Source organism: Pelecanus crispus, chromosome 4 (genome assembly GCF_030463565.1).
Source record: "Pelecanus crispus isolate bPelCri1 chromosome 4, bPelCri1.pri, whole genome shotgun sequence".
NCBI classification, from domain to species: Eukaryota; Metazoa; Chordata; class Aves; order Pelecaniformes; family Pelecanidae; genus Pelecanus; species Pelecanus crispus.
Genome location: NC_134646.1, coordinates 61,163,410 through 61,186,843, shown reverse-complemented (window position 1 = coordinate 61,186,843; position 23,434 = coordinate 61,163,410). Strand labels below are relative to the sequence as shown.

General features: G+C 38.2%; 1 protein-coding gene across 3 annotated transcripts in view; it reads right to left on the bottom strand.

The window, feature by feature from the left end:
* The window catches only part of RFC1 (replication factor C subunit 1), a 44,943-nt gene that overhangs the window by 1,942 nt on the left and 19,567 nt on the right, over positions 1–23,434 (bottom strand). For all 3 annotated transcript variants that reach the window (XM_075709770.1, XM_075709771.1, XM_075709772.1), the window contains 20 exons: positions 16,868–17,100; positions 16,073–16,147; positions 14,082–14,159; positions 13,127–13,214; positions 12,730–13,031; positions 11,538–11,645; positions 10,824–11,003; positions 10,411–10,515; positions 9,327–9,723; positions 8,272–8,381; positions 6,511–6,625; positions 5,957–6,045; positions 4,770–4,907; positions 4,238–4,333; positions 3,962–4,060; positions 3,368–3,522; positions 3,132–3,249; positions 2,033–2,178; positions 1,359–1,572; positions 68–259 (listed from right to left, as the gene is read on the bottom strand). In XM_075709770.1, the coding sequence (XP_075565885.1) occupies positions 68–259; positions 1,359–1,572; positions 2,033–2,178; positions 3,132–3,249; positions 3,368–3,522; positions 3,962–4,060; positions 4,238–4,333; positions 4,770–4,907; positions 5,957–6,045; positions 6,511–6,625; positions 8,272–8,381; positions 9,327–9,723; positions 10,411–10,515; positions 10,824–11,003; positions 11,538–11,645; positions 12,730–13,031; positions 13,127–13,214; positions 14,082–14,159; positions 16,073–16,147; positions 16,868–17,100 (3,038 nt within the window). The remainder of the gene's footprint in view (positions 1–67; positions 260–1,358; positions 1,573–2,032; positions 2,179–3,131; positions 3,250–3,367; positions 3,523–3,961; positions 4,061–4,237; positions 4,334–4,769; positions 4,908–5,956; positions 6,046–6,510; positions 6,626–8,271; positions 8,382–9,326; positions 9,724–10,410; positions 10,516–10,823; positions 11,004–11,537; positions 11,646–12,729; positions 13,032–13,126; positions 13,215–14,081; positions 14,160–16,072; positions 16,148–16,867; positions 17,101–23,434) is intronic.

Below are 23,434 nucleotides of genomic sequence, written 5' to 3'. Positions count from 1 at the left end.
CCCAGAAAGGTAACTTAAGAGGAAACAGTTTAGTGTGGTAGTTTTAACACTGAGGAAACTAAGTCACCTTAATCATTGCATCACTTTCGACATTATCTTGCTCGTCCTCATCAGACTGGATCTCTTCCACATTCAGGTCTTCATTCAGTTCCAAGGTCACCGCAGACCCTGACTGCCTTTTAGATATCTTGACAGAATTAAGCGAATATGGAGTCAGATGTGCCTCCTTGTTGTAGCCACGTGTGAAAGCTGCTTTGACCTGTTAGGTTGAAAGAAAACACCACAAGCATCAGCTTAGGAACTGCAGATTATTAGCTAACCAGCTCTTGGCTAGAGATTCCACATCATCTTTCCTTTGGGAAGATGTGACAAAAGATTTGCAGAAGAGGACACTATCTCAAGGGGACATAGAAAGCGTCTAAGAGCTGTATGGTGAAGGCTCATTTTCAGCAAGTCCCGCATAATCCTCAGACAGAGCGTACATCTCCAGATGCTTCTCACTTAGGCCTCCAATAATTTCAGCACTGTCGTTCTGCTGCTACCTAATCCAAGTCACTTACACTAAAGCCACCCTCAGCAGCACCCAACACGTGCCACGCTGGAGCAGCGTATTCAGACTAGGGGTGAACACCTGACAGTAGCATAGCTTTAGTGATCAGCAGAGAAGATTCTTCTCTTTCCCCAAGCGCTTGACCTGGGATGGGATGGGGGAGATGATGGTTCAGATCTCGCATCTGCCCAGTTTGTAGCAGGGACTTGAGCTTAAGCTCACCTGGTACCAGGTGAGGGTCCCAACCGCTGAGGTGGACTAGCTGGATATGGAGGAGCACCACAAAGTGCCCCCAGTCTGGCAGTTCAGTCTAGCTGGACTGTGAAAGATGCAAGCTGCAAGCCAACCCCTTAATTCAGCGCCCACACCATAACACACACAGTTGTGCGTCCCTCCTCCTTTGCACAGTGGTAAGAAAGGCGGTGCTATGCATGAAGGTGACACAGCTTACAGCCAGGAGCTTGCTTGTAGAAAGGTACTGGCTTCCCCTGTCCCTTCTCCGTTCCACTTCCACACCCCAGACACAGCCAATTCCCGGTGTTCCTTTACACCAGGAACTACAGCTGTAAGACCGCTGAATGCAGCACAGCCTGACAAGCTTTTAGGACATACCCCTAAAACCTTCAGTAGTATGTTTGACAGCTGATTTGCAGAAACTGCCATTAATTAAATTACAGTTAATAAAATTATTCACTTGCAGCCGCACCAACTTCAGCCTTCCAGCAGCACATCCATACCACAGCTATTATTCTAGGATTTCTTAAAGATAGGGAAGACAAGGAAAAAAAAATTCACTAGTGAATTTTACCTTGGGATCCAGCTTTGAAAAAGGACTGGGTTTGCCTCCCCACATGCTTATTTCCATGATATTTTCAATATCTTCTTTCATCAGGCAGTAAGAGTCCATGAATGTTATAGCTTCTTGTACACCATCTGCTCCAAAGTCTTTCAAGGGCTGGACAACCGCATCCCGCAAATACGACAAATACTCCATGTTTACTGTCCTCTTGCATGTCTTGGTTCTTTGTCAAATTGAAAGCAGTAAGTAAAGCTGTACAACCACCACCACTCACTTCTAAACACAAGCAACCTGTAGGTAGGCCCTCGGCAAACGGATAATCGGCTACCTTAACAGTTAACTGCAAGTTGTACTGTGCCATGCCTTTTGCCATACCTGCATCAGGGATAACCGATGCAAGGTATTCAAACACCCAATGGCCTGGGGAAACACATCCCTAGCTGAGAAACAACAACTTCAGGGGAAAAAGAAGTCACAGTACCACTACACTAAAAGCATTTGCAGTCTCGACTGTTGTCCGGATTAAGCACTAAGAAAGCATCACCGACAACATAAGTGTATATTCTGTGAATATCCTTGTCAAGTTTGTACCAAGCACAGCAAGGAATTAATCGTAGGTAGTGAACTACACGAGAAATAAATACCTGTGTCAATATAAATCAGAAAAGGAATGTCAGTACTACCTGAGACTCATGTGCATTGCCAGTTCTTGAATGATACGATCATGTTTGCCCGTGGATGAAAATTTCCCCAGCCAGCTGGGAAAGACAGGAAACTGGGACATGTGACCTCTCATCAGCTCCCCTGGCAGAACACTTGCGTAAATAGCCTGAAAAAGTAACACACATGCTAAACTCGAATCACAACGGATTAGTCTCACTGACACCATGACATACTACCCTACTTGTCCGCATGAAAGGAGGTAGTGAATACAGTTCCACAGTGGAAACAGCTCATTTTAATAGAGCTCTTGCTTGTTTCTGTTCAACTTTTTTAGGTTACAGCTTCATCTCTTGTACCACCCTGTTTGATATCATGTTCAAAAATATCAGTGAAATTATGTGGGTTTTAAAAGCTTTTTTTTTTTTTTTAAGGAAAAAAAAAAAAGCACGCCTGTTTGTTTCTCATTTTAGAGTGCAGTCAGACAAACAGCTGACTTCACAGAAACAAGTGCTGTAGTCTCCAGCAGATGGACATGGTGAAGGAGAGAAGGAGACATCTACGAAGAACGCCACAAGTTAAACTCAGCTAGCTAAGTTCCTAAGCAACTTATCTGTTTGGACCTGTGCGAAGCAGGGGGTGGAACAGGTGACCTGTTCAGGTCCATCCCAACTTAAATCTACGATACATTCTCCGATGCCAGTCATAATCCTTTAAACAAAAGTCTTGTCAATGTTTCAGTGATCATTAAAAGAGGTACAGTGATGAAGCTCAGTCCTCTGTGCTTTGGGAGAAACACTGGCCTGGTCAGAGGCTGGGACAGGAAGCACATAAATAAAACAGAGTAGGCTTGTAACTGCACGTCAGAAGTGCTACGTGCCATGTGCTCCTAGCGCTTCGTGAAGAAGGTTCAAGCTTTTCAAAGTTTCAGAAGAGTTCATTCCATGATACAGCGTGGGTTCAACAATATGAATATGGGAAACTGCTCTACTCACCAGAACAGAATACTACATGAAGTATCAACTATACTGGTCATAAAATTATACTGAAGCATCAATTTCAAGGGTCAGTCTTTTATACTGGACACCCATAAAGCACATAAAATGAGTGTTAAGTGCTCACCTGTGTTGGAAGAAGGTTCCAGTTTTGCTTGCTACGAATCTGTTTGTCCACTATATCACCATCACATATACTATCAGCTGCTCTACTCAAGAGCACCAAGTGCTTTTTCAGATTTCCTCTGGAAAAAAAACGAAGTTGATTGTATTACAAAGCAGAAATACCCAGATAGGTTTTAGTCTAGTTTTACTCCCTGACCCAAGTCAATGTCATTTTATTTAGGGTATAGAATAACTCACCCAGCAGCAGCTGGCTTCACATGTACATAGTTCTCTTGGACAAAGAGAGGTGCTAGGGAATAATCATGGAAGAAAAGATCCGATTTGTCTATAAGAGACATACGAGAAGCCTCCTCTCCAGCGGCAAAAACCTTCCGGACAACATCAAAAGGGCCCTAGGTAAACGATACTTCAAGAAGTCAGTGGGTTGCAAGTCAACACAAACAACAGGACACAGCACAATATCAACAAAATTACTTCAGTGATGATACCCAACAATATCTGGACTCATCAGTACAAGCTCAATGTTCAGTACTTCCTTCCTAGTGCTTTACCAGTTTCAAGAATTGAGTTTGACTTCTGGTATTAAGAGAGTTATCCTAAATAAAGGGCTCAGGATGAGAAGTATGAGCTTCATAACTGCATCTTACGTAAGAGACCAGTACATCAAAAATACATACTCATTCCTGGATTTACTGCTCTTCAACTATTTGTGGCAAGTTTGATGGCTCCCTGCACCTAGGCTATCAGTGCTTTAGTTCAGAAGATGCTTATAAAGCCTACCAGTTATATCAGAATAAAACAGTAAATGCCAATCCAGTACTTTACACTTACCAGTTTGATATCCTTTTTAGCTCTCCTGCCATCCATTTTAGCCTCATCATAAGTCAATGACTTATCTTTTGCACACCACATATTAAGATTATGTAAAACCTACAGAACAAAAGTGACAATTTGGTAGCATAATAGCATTTAAATGGAAGACTCAAGCAGAAAACAGCCTGATCTCTATACATAAAAAGAATAATACTGTTCAAATACTACACTGAAGTCAAGGACTCGTACGTGACATGCTCTCTGAATGGACACTGATACTGAATTGGCACTGACCTGTCTGATGTCCTGATTTGCTGCCAGGATTATCTCTTGCATAGCAGGTGGTGGAATTTTTAAGCCTTCTTTAAATGCAATAGACATCATGGCACCCTGTGATACACACAATTGAGAAATTGTCACTAGAGAATTCCTATGAATTCTTCCCCCTACAGAAGACATTGACACATCTATGAAAGAGCATTACTGTATTTTTCTAGGGTTTTTTTAAAGCACATATAATTTAAGTTTCCTCTCATGAACAAAAGTCATCCCTTGTCACTGGTGTTAAAAAAAAAAGCACATGATAATTAAAAAAATCTAATCTTTGGATATGTTTAAGATAGACTTCTAAATCTGAAAGGCTTTGGGATACTTCACTCTTTGGGAAGAAAAATTCAGACAACCCATTCTGAAAATCAGGGTAACTCACTGAGGTGAGCCATTAAGTTTTAAGCGGTGTTTCCAATCCTGTATTAAATTTTGCCACATGAAGACAGAAGTTACTGATGGTAATTCAGTGCAGCCCATACAGCCACAGCTGTCTTACCTTAATCTGTTCTAGACGAGGTCTCTGAAAACGAAGATCAAAACAGTAGTGGACCAAGGAACGAATTTTAGGATGGCTGCGATCATTACACATACAGATGATGGGTATCTTTGTGTGTCTAATCAAACCAATCAACTCCTGTGATTTAAACACATTACAATTACATTAGATACCTCAGAGAATGATTAAAATGTCATACCAAGCAACAGTAGTCCCTGCCTTAAATCAGATCCTTGACAGATGCAAGTCTATACAACTCCTCCTACTGTAATCATATATCTACATAGTGAAAAATCTAGCCCCTCTCCTACTTTTTTTGCTTGCCGTTCTATTCAGCAACAATAAATCTGCTGCCTACCCACTTGTACTATCCATTTCCAGCAATCACATTTGGACCATTCTTCATGAAGCAATGAAGAGCAATAGCCTAGAGTAGAGCTGTCCACCTGCAGAACTAGCTCATTTGTCCAAAGGCCAGTTTGACCTAGCCTGTGCCCAGAGGGAGCACACATCTTTCTGACTTCACCCTGCCACAAACAATGAAGAAGCGGGAAGTAAAACGATCAGCTCTTCCCTGTCCAAAGACCTCAACCCTGAGGCTTCAGCATTATTAGGCTTACCAGAACAAACTTTGCCTGCTCTAACAAAGGTGAAATTCAGTTCAATTTCGTATTCCTGCAACGTAAATGTCTGCATCTGAGCTAAAGATGTGTATGCCTTTTATTGTCAAAGTATTGCAGGTGACTGAAGGAAATCTTCAGAAGCTAAAACTGGAGCTGTTAAGGAGAACAAAGTCTAATACTGCCTATGCCACGTTGTTTACTCAGTGTTACTGCCTACTGAAGAGAGCAACTGTCCCAGTCAGATTACAAACCTCCAACTGTAGGTAGATGTCAGCAGTAGAGACCTTAGGATAAATTCACCTGTCCAGGAATAAACATCTAAAGTGCACACACCCAAGTTCGTCACTCCAGGTTTCTTTTACAGAGGTACCTTTTTTCCCCCCTCCACTAATGCATAATACTTATTACACGAAGACAGACTTCTAAAATAGGTCAGATAACCTGTACTCTAGAGACCTTCTATGGACCATAGGTTGAGGACAGTAGACTGGCTTGAAATATTTTGTGCTATATATGCTATGCACTCTTAGCAATGGCATTAGCTAATAACTATAGCAGTTTCACCTGAATCCCTCCTCTGTCTTCATTGCCTGCCATACCATCCACTTCATCCATGATCAATACATGTTTCCCGCTAACTGATGAGGATGTGCCTGAAAATGAATATGGACAAGAAAATGAGATGGGAATAAAATAGGGTCTTGCTCAAATTTTACCCAGTGCTTTATACGTTAGGTAAGCCCATCCTAGACAACCGAGGTGGTGGTGAACCTCTTGCTCTGCCATTTGATCACATGAATCTATGTTCACAGAATAGAACTGACTATAATCTCATGTCATCTTCCAAGAAACAAGACCCATGCAACAGAAGAGCAACTTGCACAGTCCTGAGTAGTTTGTGCAGATTAACAACTGGTTCTACTGATAGCAGGATTTAATTCTACAACTGAGAATGAAATGAAACAGCTTACTAAATGAAGCCATCCCTATTAAAGCTAGATCCCTCCATGTGATGAGCAAGTTAAATTCCCAACACTTCTGTGTAATAAGAAAGCTCCGTCTGTCCTGTAACCCAACTCTTAACACAAGAAAAATCCTCCTTCAAACAACAGACATACCAGAACAGAAGTCTTTGATGCTGGTGTTGTTAAGCGATTCAGCAACTACTTCCTTTAGACTGTTCTTACTGCGAGTGTCACTGGCATTCAACTCCACATAGCTATACCCCAGTTCCTAGTCCAAACAAAAACCACACAAAAAATGGAGAACACAGATCAGTGAAACAGCATAAAAGCATACACGTACTCCGAATTAGAAACAGTATTTCAGAGTTCCAGAAGAAAGCTCTTACAACACCACTTTCACATATAAATTGTGCCTTTGATTCCTTTCTCTCCTTATATTCCTTTTCTCTCACACTCCAAAAATATTTATAACCAGACATGGAACAGATATGCCCAAAAGAGAACTTTTGCAGGGGGAAATCAGTGGCACAGATTTAGTTCTGAAGGATTAACAGAACTGCCACCAGGGATAGAAACAGAACTATGAGCCAAGGCTGGCTAAGCTCTGTGGTATTTCCAGCTGCATATTAAAGTCTTATGCACAGAGTCAGGACAAGAAACATGCCACATCCCTCTGAAAGCTGAAGGAAAGAGCAGCTTTTAACTATTTAACAGCTAGGAAACACATGGCTCCCCCAGCAGTCCTAACACTTCAGAATGGGGCTGAGCTGCATGTCAGTCCCTGAGAGAACATAACCCAACTGCTCCTTTATCAGCAAGCTCCCCTGCCAGGGTCATGCCACAGCACAGCAGTGAGCTGCACACAGCTTTGTTCTTGCAACTTGAACAAGCCTGTTTTGTTGGCTACTCCTGTGGAGTACAGTGAAACGCTCTGCAGAGACCTGAAGCAGCCGCAAGCAAGCTAGGCTGGAAACTAGAAAGAGAGAAGACCATACTAATGCAGAAATGAGTACAAGTCAGCACATCCAGCTTCTCTGCAGGTCTAGTTCTGGGTGCAGCATCAGCTTTTTGGTGCAAAGCTCTAAGGTGGGGGGCAGGGATTGGGAGTTACTCTATACAATTCAAATATTGAGGGAAATAATCACTCCTTCCCAACACAAAGATCAGATAGCTGACAATAGTTCTCAACTCTTCCAAGCTGGTAGTATCATATCCTAAGAAAGTTCTTGCAAGTTAAAGAAAAACAAAAATAATCTGTAACTTGTTACAGCAACACTATCAATAAGTTAGCTTTAACAGTATTTCTACAATATGGAGTTCTCAGCTGATTCTCATGACACAGTTAGTGGAACACAGCGTTCCAGTGAGTTAGGAAAAACTAATTTCTAAATTCGGGTTTAGAAATGGACACATAACCCTTTAAACTTCTCTCATCCTGAAGTAGTATTTGAATTTAGAATGAGTATGGGAAAGATATCTTTGTTAGATATATAAAAACTATGACCGAGTCTGTCATAGAAACTTTCAAAAAGCTTGCCAGAATTCAACTCCAACTTAAAAAGCTTGCCAGAATTCAACTCCAACTAAATTTAGTGCAAATATTCTCTGACTTGTAGAACTAGTGCTGAACGCTCACAATTTTTGAAAACCACTTCCAATTGTTCAACATACTGCGATATGCTTCCTCTTGACAGAACAAAATGCAGACACCCATTGCTATATTCTCACCCCAGACCTGGATAAAGGTATCTAAACATCCACAAATTTTCACCTGTAACCCTGTTCTGAGGAGGTGGAACTAGGCTGGGAGCAGACCCTAAATTTAAGGGATATCCACCTGCACACTGTATCTGTATCCAGATACAGCATCAATATATAACAAATAGTGCTGGGAACAACTTAATATGAACTCACCTTACAAACCAAGGAAGCTGTAGTAGTTTTACCAACTCCAGGTGGACCAGAAAGCAATGCTGCTTTAAAACCAGTACCATCATCTTTGCCTCCAGTTTTATTGGTCTTTCCTATAAAAGAAGATTCCAGGTTTTACCTAGGTATGTGTTACAAAACAAACTGCATACTTCATGCAAATCTTTAAAGATACCAAGCATCATTGGAGTTTTTCCTCATTTAAGGCCTGATATGAAAAATGCATACACATCTGCATCCTAACCATTTGGGAAAGAGCTGCTTAAACTATCTTAGTTTAAGACTTGCAGTGATTCTAAACTGACAAATAGCAAAGATGCAATTAAGGTAATACAACCATTTCTGCAATTTTCTCACAACCACATCATAACAAACCACCAAACCAAACCAACATACACACAGAAAAACCCCACCACCCACTACAATAGCAAGATAAGTGAAGCTTAAACACTATTTTAATCACAGAAAAAAAAACTGTCTACAGGATGACATGCTACACATGACATGGGCTGCTGGTCAGGCAGAACCAGGACCTTAACAAATTCATCTCTTTCCAATGCATAGTGGCAGCCCTTTAGACATGTTGCTTTCCTGCATTTTCACCATCTGTACAGACAGGTTAGAACTGGCCAACATTTCTCTTGGTGAGAAAGAATTCACTAGGCTGAATATGAGGCCATTTTTATATACATTACTAATAGGTTATTTTGGTTTCTTTTGGAAAAAATTTGTATTTAAGAGAATACCACAAGACTTAAAAAATACCTTCAGACACAGTTTGCTTTTCTGTTTTTTGGTTGGGTTTTTTGGGGGGGCACAGGGAGGGGCAGTGGTAACTGAACAACTGCTTCAACAAAAAAAAAAACCCAAAACCCCCCCAAAAAAACTACTCAGGCTCAACTGCTGCTAAAAACACATCCGACTGCAGCCTCATTCCTGATTTCTAGAGTCGCTCTGCTATCTCAAAGGCCCTTATCAGTCCAAGGAACCAAGCAGTGTGATTGGCATGGAAGAACACAGAAGTTAACCATGCTGGTCACCTTGTCCATCTTCTGAAGTATCCTTGTGCCAGTTTCGGAGCCATCGGAGCAGTTTATTGGCACAGCTTTGCTCACCCTGCTGTCCAATTATTGCCTTAAGAGACACAGGCTTGTATTTATCTACCCACAACAGTCTCTCTCCTCTGTCTTCATTAATCTCAGAAACAAAGTTCCCCTTAGGTTTTGGGGCTTCTTTCTTCTCTACAGTCTGCCGTTTAAAGTCCATAAGCTTTCGAACAGCAGTGGTTTCTTTCTTGACAGATTTGATGATATCTCCTTTTTCAGGAGTAGACTTATTTTTTTTATTATCAGCTTCCCTTTTGAGGGGGCTAAAATTCCTTTTTCCAGCTTCAGCTTTCTGTGGTGTCTTTTTAGGTCTTGACTCCGCTTTCTTTGCCTTTGGAAAATAAAGGTAAGAAAATAAACAGGAAATTTCAAAAACCCCATACGGTAAATAAATATGCTGTCTTTGAACACATATACAGGAGTGCTTAAGAAACTAACAAAGCTTATGTGTTGATAAAAAAAAACTTTCAAGAGCAGCTAAAGAAATATTCCTCTCTGAAAAATAAACCACTGTTAAACACAATGCCACCTGGTTCTGTAGCACAAGCCACAAAAAAAAAAAAAAAGAAGCCGATGCATCAAAAAAAAAAAAAGCGCAAAGAAAAAGGAAGGGGAAAAACAAAAGCAAAACTGATGACTGCTAGGTTGGAACAAATAGGCCAGACACCCACGAAGCTCTTGCAAAACAGTGCTTCCAGGAAGTATTCAACCCAAAACAATTCAAAGGAAGTGAAAGTAATTAGCTAGTATGCTTAGAGTTGCTTTTCCTTAAGACACCAATAGTATCTTTACCTGCAACAATTCATGTCTAGCCACATCAGAAGTACCAAAGCAACATCTATACTGACGTGCACAACATGCTAGAGCTAACGGAGATTTTGGTAACATTTTATCAGCCATTACTGACTAATGACAACGGTAGAGTTACTGTTACTGGAACAGAAGACCAAAACTCATTTGAATTAAAAACAAACCAAAGCAAAAAACAAAAACCACCCCTAAGTTATAATAAACAAACCTCTGTTTCAGCCACCAGCTCATATTTGGACTTTTTGCCCGGCATCGTTCGAATAAGGTCAAACAGGCCATCCTCATCAATAACTTTCGTCCCTAAAGTTGATGCCTGGAGCAAAAGTAAGAATTAAAAGTTAAGTCAAGTCAAGTCAGGAGTTACATAATTCCAAGTGCTTTCCAGTAAAGACTATGTTTAGGAACACAACAACAACAAAAAGGGTTTTTTTTAATATACGTGTGTGTATACATATTAATAAAAACAAGACAAAGCCCTAAAACTTTATGCAACTTTTCCTTTTTAACATGTACTTTCTTGGTAGTACTGCCTCCTTTTGGCAGACATACTGAAAATTGATACAGTTAGATATGGACAATTCAGAGTTTCACTTCTATTTTGCTCAGGAACAGAACACTCACCTTGTCACATTTAGACTGGCCACAGTCTCGCCCCATAACCAGATAGTTTGTCTTCTTGCTGACATTGCCAGTTACTTTTCCTCCATAACGTTCAATCAGGGACTTGGCATCATCTCTTTCAATACACTCCAGAACGCCTGTAATTACGAATGTCAGGCCTTCCAAGCAGTTTTCAGCTCCCTGAGAAACAGAGCATTGCAGAAAATGTCATTACCTGATGCAATTCTACCAAATACCTCTTCACCACAAATTTTTTTTAAACCCCCTACCATGTCAAGTACCCTATGAAACTTTAAAAATAAGCCTATGCTACCTAGCTAGGTAATAGTTTTAAAAGTTCAAAAGCCATTAAAAGGAATAGTTACCAACAAAACTCCACACATTGTTCACCTGACCAGTCATACTCGTAATACTCTGTGCTTTGAGCATAGCATGTCAGTCAAATGAGTGACAGCAATCTTCAACCTTAAGACGAGTAACTATTTTTCATCATCATGACTTCATAAACCAAGTACTGAATTTAATTACTTAGTATGTTTCCTTACATTTAGTCACTGCTTTGCATCACAATTTAGCTTTTTCCAATACATACTTCCTATTTGAAAAAAATACCAGTTTTTAAATAGTTTAGTTGATACTTGTTAGATCACTTTAACAGTAAGTCTATGACACATTCTACTTCTACATATAGAATTCTGCTGTAGCAAAACTTACCTGAGGTATCTCTTTGGAACCCAGCGCTTTCGGACCCTCGCGATTAAGGAAGCTTCGGTAGGCTTGATAATTGATTCGCTTCTTTTCAGAGTCTTCAGGACTTACAGACTTGGGCAGGAGGGAAAAAAAAAATTAATACGCATTACGTATATAGAAACAACAAAATAAACTCGAGCATCACAGTTTAATATACTTTTATGTACCAAAGGAAAAGTAAGTTCTAACACTTGTTCTTAATCTATTAACATGCAATACCAAAGCTTGTCTGGTTTTGGCGCTTGTGTTTTGAGGTATTTCTTCTTGTTCTTTTTAAAAAGGTTTCAAAAACTCACCTGAGAGTTTAAAAAAATATGTACCATTTGTTTATTGTCAAGTTTCTGTAGATTCATCTGTATTCCACATGTACATGCTTACCTAATTCATAAAGTGTTGCTTTAAATTCACATCCTATTTTATTTCCAAACGATGACCAGGTATAGGCAAGATCTACACTTACATAAAGCCTACTTTTAAGAGACATTTAAGCTTTTTAATCAGTAAAAAATTGTTTAAAACTCACCTCAACCAAAAAAGTTGCAGGCTCTCGCTCCCAGTTACAACTGTTAAGCATCAAAGTTGGATATTTTGTACTTTATGATTTAAAAGTATGTTTTAAGGTTGCTAATAACGGCCAGTGTGTTCAGTAATTAGTTACTGAATCAGACAGTTAAAAGAAAATGAAATTATATTCCTACATAATGCATCAACCATACGAAATATACTTCAGAAAGAGGAGACTGGGGGGGGACACCACCAAATGATGCCATTTATCATTCTAACAGCAGTATAGATCCACAAGGTCACCACACTCACAGAAACAGCAAGCTTTCACTCACTAAGTGTCAGGATTCCTGCATTCTGCATTTTTTCGGGGAAGTTAAATGTGAAGAAGCACTGAACTGATTTTGCAGTGTATGTGCATACCTTAATGAGCATTAAAGAACTCTCAGTTCCTTCATGCATTTAATTTACACTTTTCCAGCTAATTTTTTTCCTATATTTTCACAACTGTTATGAACTTAAAGCCTTACCAGAACTCAAATTCTTAAAAATTGCCCAGAAGATTCCACAGTGACGCAAAAACAATAATAAAGGAAAACTGTTTTCCTGCAAACTCCACCAAGCCAACTAAATTCATTTTGATAGCTCCTACCTCAGTCTTCTTGGGAGAAATTTTCTCCTTCTTTGGTGTTGTTTTCTCTTCTTTCCCTGAAGCAGTTTTTTCTTTTGATACTAAGCTTTGAGCACTTCTTTCCTTTTCAGCACTCTCTTCTTTTTGTTTCAGAGACACAAGCTTAGAGCTAGGTTTCAAAGGCGAGGTCTTATCCATCAGCTCTCTTGCTATTTTACCATCAGATGACTGTGATGATAAACGAGAGCCCTTTGAATGTTCAGATTTAGTTTGCTGCTTCGCTGTGTAATTCTTTGCTTCACTTGCCGAGTTTGTTGCTTTCACTTGAAAGGAGGCAGAGTGAGGAGAGCACATATATAAGAATGCACCCCGTTAATATTATAAGTTGGTGAAATGTTTTCTATATTCCATGTCCTACCTCTTTCCGACTGCTTATATCTTTCTGTCGCATTAGGACTGCTCTTGATGCTCAGTGCTGTTTGCTCTCCTCCTGAATCTTTCCGAGCCTAAATAAACACACAATGCCGAAGTCAGAGATGCATGTCCCCAGCTACCATTAAGTCCAGATCCCTGAGTTTCCCTACTGTTAAGTACAACAGAGTGAGTGACATCTAACAAAGCTGATCCCTACCACAAGTCAGAATACAATCCCTGTCAAAGGCAGACAGATGAGCAAATTCTGCACTCAGCCATGCACATAATCATTCTTAAAGTCAACGGCCAGACAAACTTGCAGATAACAGTAAATTTCGATCCCAATTGGTTTACTGATTAGTCTAGAAGTACTAATACTTGCTATATTCAAATTAACAATCCTAAATTCTAAGAGCCTTGATGTACAACCCAGCAAGCACTGTTGGGTTGTGCTGTGCCTTACACCGCAATCTATGAGAACTGGGAAGATTCCCACCACTGGGTTAGTCTCAAAACTCTCAAGATCCCTGCTTGCCCCTTCTCTCAAAGCAAGGAGAGTATTCTCCTTGTTCCTTTTTCTCCCATCATGTTTCACCAACTTGTGCCATTGACTCATTTTACTTGACCTGGTCTTCCTGAACCAACAGAGCTATAGCTGATCTAAAGCATGAGTCTTCAGCAACACACTTCACTCAATTAGGACTAAAACTTAAAATCCCATTTCAACAGAAACAGATAGCACAAAGATACAATGATGCCTGCTGTCTGATTAGTAAGGATGCTGAGTGAGGAGAATCCAGGAGGAAAGTATGAAAAGTGAGTATGTTATTTTCATGTAAACACTTTCTTGCTGTTTTTAGTGCATTTGTATGGAAGTCTCAAAACGAAGGTTAGGTGTCTAAATAAGAACACTCCCAGCAATGCAATTTCTAAAAACAAAAATTTAAAAAGAACTCAACCTTTTTCTTCTGGGGTGTTTCATCCAACATGGCCAAAGTTTTAGCAAATTCTTCATCTTCATGCAGCTGTCTCTCCAGCTGAAGGGGGGGAAGAAAGAAAGATTTTTAGGCTCATGTCTGACAAGTTTTAATTGTACTATATTTTTTTTTAAACTCTTTTGACTGTTCAAGACAAAGAGTTTAACTAAAATAAAGACAGCACACAGCTGGAAAAAGCGCATCCTACAAGAGGCAAATAAATTTCTGAAAATGGCACTGAAGAATTACTTGTTTCCCCCCAAGAAGAGAGACTGAAGTCTAGTAAGAAAAGTAGAGTTTCCATTTGTTGCACTAGAAACATTGATAAGCCTGTACAATCTGTTTTCAAAGAGGTTTTCTGTTCCTTCTTTTTTTTTTATTGTTGTGTATCCTATTCATTTAATAGCCAATCAAAATTTGAAGGCAGGATCTCAACAACCAGCTTGCCCCAAGATGCAACCTGTTGGCTTCAGAAAACTTCCAAAAGCAGTCCCAAAGGACAAGTAGGATGTCTGTTAAGTATTACGATGTCTCAATAATGAATATTCTCATTTTCTGCTAGCAACATATTATATGAAAAAAAATTCTGGCAGTTTTGGAGAATTTAGCTACTGCCCTCACCCCTGCTCTTGTTGCCAGTTGTTTACTTTATGGAAACAAATTAACTTTCAAATGCTTCTACTTTTTAATATTTCTACTTGCACAACTGATTTTCTTTGCAGAAGAACCAGTAAGAACAAATACTGTACATGGAATCTGAGAAAGTTATTTATTAACTGTAAAAAACAAAGTCAGATTGGTTTCATTTTTATTTCACCTAACAAAATAAATGTGACATCTACAGTGATAACTGATCATCAAGTTACCTTTCCTATCCCCCTTGGGGAAAACTTTTTCTATTCCTGAGTAGTGTATATTGTTACCAATAAACATTGACAATTGTTTTAACAAAACAACAACTAAAATCCTTTCATAATTGTCTTGAAGTAGAACATGCCATGCTGTAAGATTCAAACAGATAATTTTATAAAACCAATATGCCACAGGCAATATTTTTTATATGCCCATAACAATGGAATGCATCTATCTTCCCTGTATACAGCGAGAAAGGGGAAGGGCAGCAACTGCCAAACACAAACCAGACTGAGGCAAAGATACACCTGAAATAAAGAACTTTCCTTTGATGATACATATAGACAATGAGAGTGTTATAAGTAAGATCAGTTCAAATAAAAGACAACACCTTGTTTTTCCTCACAGCTGTTTAACTTTCTAATAGATTAGAGCTAGATTCATCCCACCCCTGGAGAGGTCAAGGATAAGATAAGCTTTGCATGTACGCTATGTTTATTTCAAAGGATACTCAATATTATCAGTGTATGGGAAATGAATTGATTTTCCCCGAATTGATCTTCCCAAAAGCAGGTAAACATGTAAGACAAGTGTACCTTTCCCTCATATTAGCACTGATTCAAACAGGAAAGTTTAAGACACACACATAAGGGTCATTCACATTTTTCTCAACCATAAGAAAACTCATATGACAAGTGAAACAAGTAATGGATGATGATGGCTTATAGTTTGTCATTCCAGGGAAGCGGGGGGGGGGGGGGGGGGGGGGGGGGGGGGGGGGCGGGGGCACACCACCAAAAACATGAGGAAGCAGGAAGTGAATTCTGTGTGAAAAGCAAGATTATTATAGACACATCAACTCATCAACTGCACAGGTAGAGAAAGTCTGGATAGACAGAAAATAGATTGAGATGTTCCATTTACGTAACTGAAATAATGTTCATAAAAATAATCGCGTGACTATGTTTGCACATATGGGCAAGAACTAAGTATACAGATGATTTTTTTTTACACTTATTTATAGCTTACATGGAAAGTCCATCTTAATTTCTTAAGGAAAAACAATTTTAAGTTAAACAAATTGCTCTTGGCATAGAGCAGCAAATGTATAGAGCTTTTACCTCTGAATCTTCTTCAAGCTGCAGTTGCCTAGCAATAGCCTCATCATCTAGTGTGCTGTCTCTGCTTTGTGAAGGCTATATTTAAGGAAAAAAGACCAACAGTTCAGTTTCCTTGATATTGTGCAAATTATAGTAATTTAATCTGTAAGGATTCATTTTGTATACTTCTAGAAAAGGACTGTGAATGAGACATGCAGCATTTTATCCCTAGCTCTCTAACTTAAATGCTATTAAGCAATGCTCTTTTCAAGAGATTTTACTATTCAAAACAAAACCATGCTATAATATAATATCTCATTTCTTCAAACAATACTGAACATCTCTGAAACTAGCACAGTCAGCCCCCTTGAAAGGTAAATCAATAACTAAAATTGTGAATTTTTAATTTCTTCCATACTTTATTTGGTGCTCTGTTATTCCATGAAGATGCGTGCCATAAGGCGTGGGAAAACAAGCTCCTTCCTCTCCCTCCTGCCCTCAACTATAAGCTATCACATCCACTCACTGATCTCAGAAAACTACTTAATTTTAAGAAAAGTCACTTGAGAAGAAGCAACAGAGAAAATACTACTTTCAACCTCATGCTATCTCCTCAAACATGGAAATTCTACTCTAAACATGCATTTGAGGACTTGATATGCCTGCACATATCATCACAATTGAACTTATACTCCAGTGGTCATTAAAAAGTAACATTAAGTAGGACAAGCAGTTAAGTACCTCCCTGCAGTCATTAAACTGGCCGTTTTGATCTCAGACATACAAGCAGCCTAAAAGAACATCATCAATACTCACTTCTTTCCTTTTACTTGCTACCAGTTTCTTTTCTGATCGTTGGACACTACTTATCCCAAAGTAATCAAGTGCCGAGGTGGGAGTCTGTTTCACTGGAGATAATGGTTTGCTTTTAGTTCGTGGTTTTACATCTTCCTTTTTCACCGTAGTTGTTCCTGGACAACCGATCGCTGACGTCCCATTCTCCTTTGGTTTCAGGGAAATTCTTTTATTGACAAAGTCATCATCTTCATCTAAACATGAAGAGTATTCTATTATTTCTGGTACATGGAACTTAAGTTCTTATAATGATACTGTCAAGAGATCTATTTTGGCAGATTACATCAACTCAGATCCTAAGAAAATATTACAGGTGCTTAAAAGCTATTTGAAAAAAGGCCAAGTTGCGTAACACATAGTATTTAGCTTCTTTAATAGCATAGCTCAAATCTGAATAGATTGAGTACTGAAATAAAGACACATTAAATTCGTTACTTGTGTTCATACATTACCTCTCATTTAGAGAGGTTCGCAAAGAATACCTTCCATTCTTACGTAAGGAAGACGATAAACAGAAAATCTAAGGTCATTGAAATTTGAACCCTCTCCTTAATTAACCCAACATCAAACTGAGCAGCCCAACTCTTCCTTCACATAAAATGTGAAGTACAAAGCTACATTTATTTTATTACTTTATAGTATTCATTAACAGAGAGCTAATACAAGCTTTGTAGACTTGTATATTCTTAAGAACCTCTCAATATTACACTCTAAACCATGGGAAAATATTAGAGCATTGTATTTACAAAAAGCTTCTTGAAGAAGCTTACTAGCTGTTTTTAAAGTACTGGTCATAGCTTATGAATGTTTTAGCAGAAACACTTCAACACCAATCTTTACTTTTTCCCTTTTAGTCAGAGAGTCTATGAGCTATTCTATATCCTCTACATTTCTGCACTTAAACACTCTCTTTCCAGTACAGTCAAAACCATCTCAAAGAAATGCAGCCATTTCACAGAACACAGAAATCAGACAAGAGGTCAGCATACAAAATAAGATTTTTCAATTTAAAAAGAAGAGTAAAACTGGCACACAGTCTCCATAAGAATTAGCCTGCAGACCACTGAATAAAAACTCAATCTTTCCTTTTAGGACTCTTCTGTAATAGCCAGGACATGGTTTCCCCAGCAATGAAAAAGAGAAAGAGGGTTTGATGGCCATTTATTCATTCTGGACCCAAACTCTTCACCCAGTCAATCAACAAAAAAGATTATCAAGGACTTCAAAGAGTTTTGTGTCATGTTGTGAAGTCTTACCGACAGTTATACAAATGAAACCCTATCACTGAAGCATACAAAAACCTACAGATATCATTGCCAAATGATTAGACTAATATGACAGCACAGAAGACAAACATCACTGGACAAACTTCTTGATTGGCGATAAAAGCACTTTCTTTGTGAACTCTTAAAAAAAAAAAACCAAACCCCAAAACACCATACACCACCTCAAAGTGTGCAAGGACTAAGAAGCAAACTGCAAGAAAATCCCCAAAATTAACATTAGACACAGAAAGAACAAAGCACAAAGACTTGAGAGGAACAGAAGCAGAGGCAGTCTCATTTGCATGCTTCTAACTGAAGTTTGGTTTTACTTTTCTCAAAATAGAGACATTTCAGACACTCCCCTCAACATATCATAAACACAGAACATTCTAAACATCTGTTTTATAATTGAACTTAAATTGACAGTATTATCACAAAAATACATTCATTTTCCAGTCATCTCTAATTTAAGCCCCCATATTTCTTTTCACACAAAAACTTGTTTTCTTAATCACTTCCCTAAGTTTAGATGATTTCGTATGTCTGCCATCTATAATTTTTGTTATACGCTAGACAGAGATGGAAGGAAACAATTTTTTTTTTGTTTCACCTTTTCTCAACAGATGGTAGCAACAAGAGTGTTTTAGGCATCAGCTGGAACTTTCTGCTACTGAACACTTACTAAGCAGAATATAACAAGTACAAAGTGGGATCCTGACTATTGCTGGGAGAGAAAGTTCAGAGAGAAAGAAAAATAAAACAACAATACACCTGTAAGGGAGGAAATTGGTTCAGCAGCTAGATCAAGAATGCCTAAAGACAAAAATTTACCTGCAAGAAAGTGGCATTTTAGCCAATTCAATTCACAAAGCAATATATGGAAGAGAAAATTCAAGCCCAGGCCCTCAGTTGACAGCAGAGTGTTTTACCACAAAGCTAAAAGCTTTACTATTCTCAACACAATTTACTTTCTCCAGGCAGCAGTAAATCTCTTACTGCCATTTAGTTCAATTTAACAAATTATTACACATCTGGGAGATTTGGACACTAGATGCTTTAGGCTCCTAATTTACAATAGTTTGAGGTCTGAATAGGAGACTGCTTATCTCAAACTTAATTTCAGAAATATTCTTGTTTCTTTTAAATTTTTTAGTTTAACAACAAAATACATTTGCAGGAGTAAAACAGACCTATTACCAGAAATCAATAGTTAATGTAGATGTAATTACATTTAGTTGTCTTGGGAAGAACATATAAATCTATTCTGCACACCCGCTCCCAGCTTTTCTTAAGCTAAGGACTGCTCCATGATATAAAAGAATCATTGCTCATCACTATTGTTATCAGATCTGCATGTAATATTGATTTTTTTCATTATTCACTCATAACAGCAGGATATTGCTTTCTCTCAAGTAGGAAGAAGCAGAGTAAATAAAATTAGGTTTTAATTAAAAAGGATGTGGATTTGAGTCATTTATGATGTCAGTACTAAATAGTACCAATAATTAGAGCTTTACTTTAATTATGTCCTTCCTAGAAACGACAGGATTAGAAGCATTTATTGACTGCAAGCAGTGGCTGAAGGACAAGAGACTCGCAGCACTTAGAACAGTTGTCTATAAATGTAAATAAAGGCAGAATGAGGACATGAACATAGTCCTTAGGAAACCAAACCACCCCAAATCTATTAAGTGGGTTTCAAAAAATGCTTTAGGGGACAAATACTCAGGCTACAGTTTCATCCCAGGTTCAGTAAATTCATAAGCACATCACAAATTTGCCTGATCTCCAGGTACTCTCCTTATTTCAAGTACTTAAGAACATCCACTTTTTCAGTGAAACCTTAATACTTCTTCCTTGAAACAAACTGCTCACGATGCCTACTGCCACAGAAGTGAACAGCAAAGTTAATCAGTTGTACGCTTTCAGTTTCCTTACAAGCATGAAGGTGACTTCATTTACAACTTTGAAAATATCCAGAGAGTCCTAGTATTGCTGCTGGACTACGCAGGTCAATGTTTCTCAACACATGCCTCTTTCCTTTTACAGGTTATTCTCACTCGTACAAGCAAGCCAATAATTTGTGGGAAAATAAAAGTGAAAAATTCAGATTTTAGCTTATAAAAATTGTAGATTAATTGCATTCATATAGCAATTGCTAGGTGAACAGTTGAGATAGCCTTACATGGGGGCATAGACTTCACAAAGGAAGAAACTAATCAATTTTATCGCCAACTAGATTACCATTGCAAAATCTTTGTATAGTGGAACAAGACTATTCTGAGAACAGTATTTTCTGTTTACAGCAACACATTTTTTTTGTGTGCTATACCATGAAAAAACACCCTGAGCATAAATATTTAGGTTTTTTGGGGATTAGCTCTGAATTACAAACACAAGTCAAGACCACATATTCTAGTCAAGTTTTCTGGAAATTAAGTAGATGTGACAAAGAGAAAGCTAATCATGTGATTAATGGAACAGACAGGCATGACAACCAGGAGATTGCTATTAATTATTTTGGATGCAAACACTACACATGAAGCAGGGACCTATTATGCCAGGCAATGTACAAGGACAAACTTCCCTAGCAATAAACAACAACTGTTAAATCCTGGGGGGTTTAAGAAGTATTCCATGACATTAAAGCACATCTGGCTTTCATTTTATATACTGTTCTAGCAGTAGCACAATTAGGTTAATAAACTAATGCCTGCAGCCCACCTGTAACTGTTTGTTATTCCTCTTCCTCTTTCCTATCCTCACCCCTTCTCAACAGCGTTTCACCTGCTGATTACAGAGCAACATCTGCGGTTGTTCCCTAACTGAGCTCTATCAAAATTATCCAGGCCATTTTAAACATTTGTTTAAATTCAGATAATTTAAAAAGGCTGAGATTCAGGAATGACCTCAGCCAATCTGAAAAGGGAACAGTCTATTGCAGGAAGGGACAATGGCAACAAGCAGCACAAGACATCCTCAGATGGCCTTTCAGAACAACATATTTTATTCATCTTTCTTTATTATTTCTGTACTGTTGAGTTCCTCATCAGTATAGAATATAATTCCCTGGTTCCTATTCTGTTTAGAATTCAAAATTCTTAAAGCAGAGACAACCTCTTACTATGATGTTATAAAACCAACTCCAAATACAGGCAGGACGTCTACAGGTTACAAATAACTTGTACTTATTATGATAAATGCACGTTAAATTGGTGTTTGTAGACTACTACATAAGGATTTCTATGTGGAGCTAAAGGACTATATCCTATCCAAAAGTCATTAAATCTACATTACTTGTATAAAATGACAATATTCTGGACATTCTTCAGTTTCAATGGCACCACATCTGTACAAGTACTTAAAACAGTTCCTGTCCTACAGAACTTGCAGTCTAGAGCAATAGGTATTGCTGTTAAAGCTAAAGTTGAGTGAGGGTGGAGAAAATAGTATTTGTATGAAAAGAAGTCATTGTATCAGGCATTGAGTATTTTAAATATGCATTGGTCAGTACTCAACAGTCCCAACACTTGGTAGGACTGATTTTTTTATTCATCTTCTGCTTAAAGTAAATCTTTAAGAAGATTATCTTTAAGATAACCACCACTTCTCAAAAAAGCCAGCAAGTCTATCCAAACTCAACCCCCATAACTCTTTCTAAAAAGAACAGGTGCTATGTATGACTAGCAAAATGCCTTTTTTTTTTTCTATCTTCCTCCTCATTTAAAAACATAGTAGTTGCAAGCCACATTTAAAAAAAAATGGTCTGTACAGTCATTTAGGGTTTTTTGTCATTTCTCAACAAGTTAACTGATTTTAGATGTACTACAAACATGCTCTTTAAGCCACAACTGTTAGCACTTTGCCTATATCGACATGTCAAGGTTCCATGCTGTTATAAAAATATAAAGCTCACCAGAACCATTCCAGCTTCACTTTACTCCCCTGAAATCAATTTACATTTGGATTTTCCAATTATCAAAGATAATCTCAAGATGTTGCCTCTGTCGTATTTTTCACTTTAAGGGAAAAAGGTTCTGGGATCCAAGACCTCAATGCAATAACTGACATGTCTAATTGTAATTATATGCTTTAGTGCCAACCTACATAGCCTTTGATACTCTTTTGTCCAGTATATACCAAATAAAATTCTTAGTCAAATATGTATACTTATCTTTTAAAAATATTTTTAGAAAGAAGTTTTGGGAGCATTCAAATATATGAGAAGGCTGAATATATTTAAGCTATAGTAAATTATCTTCATCTGCAAAACCATCAATTATAGCAACTCCTTCCAAATGAAATACTCATGCTTGCCATAGAAACTGCTGTGTATTAGTAGCTTGGCATGCAATCAGAAGTCAATTAGAAGTTACCAGTCCATTAACTCTTTCCAGTTTATTATAGAGAGTTTTATTCACTTGAATTGGTTACTTTTACCATAATAGCAGCTTTATTATTTCACAGAAGCAGATCTGAATCCCCACCATGCAATGAAACTTCATGTTCTGGTTTAGTTGCCTGAAGTTACCTACATGATAGGAATATTTAGTAAGGCCAAATGAATAATTAGGAAACAGGAGAAAAAAAAGTAACTTGAAAAGAGTCCAGGCAAGTATAAATGCGTTCATTTTTTGCAGCTGCAGCTCAACTTACTGAGCCACTCAGGACACAATGTTCTGTTTTGGACAAAATGAACTAGTCTAGCCAAAAAAAAAAAAATCCTCTTTGACATTTTAAACTAATCCAGCAGATTAACCAAGTCAAGACCAGTTACTCAAGCAGCTCAGTAAGGAGATCTGAAAGGAGGAAAGGGATGGGGGGGAGGGGGGGAAGATCTCCAGCAAGCAGAAAGGAATAGGCAGAGCAAAGTGGCAACATCTTCAGCTAATACAGCTACAGCTTGAAGAGCCACTATTCCAAAGAACAAACTTGCCAAGTGACATCAAAACATTACATTCATGTTTAAGTTGATTTATTTAGATCATGACAATCTGTATCAGCTATGATAAAAATTTCAGAGAACTGATGAATGATAAACAGAACAGTCCAGTACCAGATCCAACAGAAAATACAAACTATCTTTGGTAACTGAAAAAGCCGAACAGATGTAAATTTACTTCAGAAGAGTAAAACTGGAATGATTCTGGAAAGCTTTATGTTTTTGTAACAGCATGGAACCTTTTTATTTTGGTTTGGGGTTACTTGGGGGGAGGCAGTTTTATTTTGCTTTTAAAAAAACAACTTACAAAGGTAACAGGTT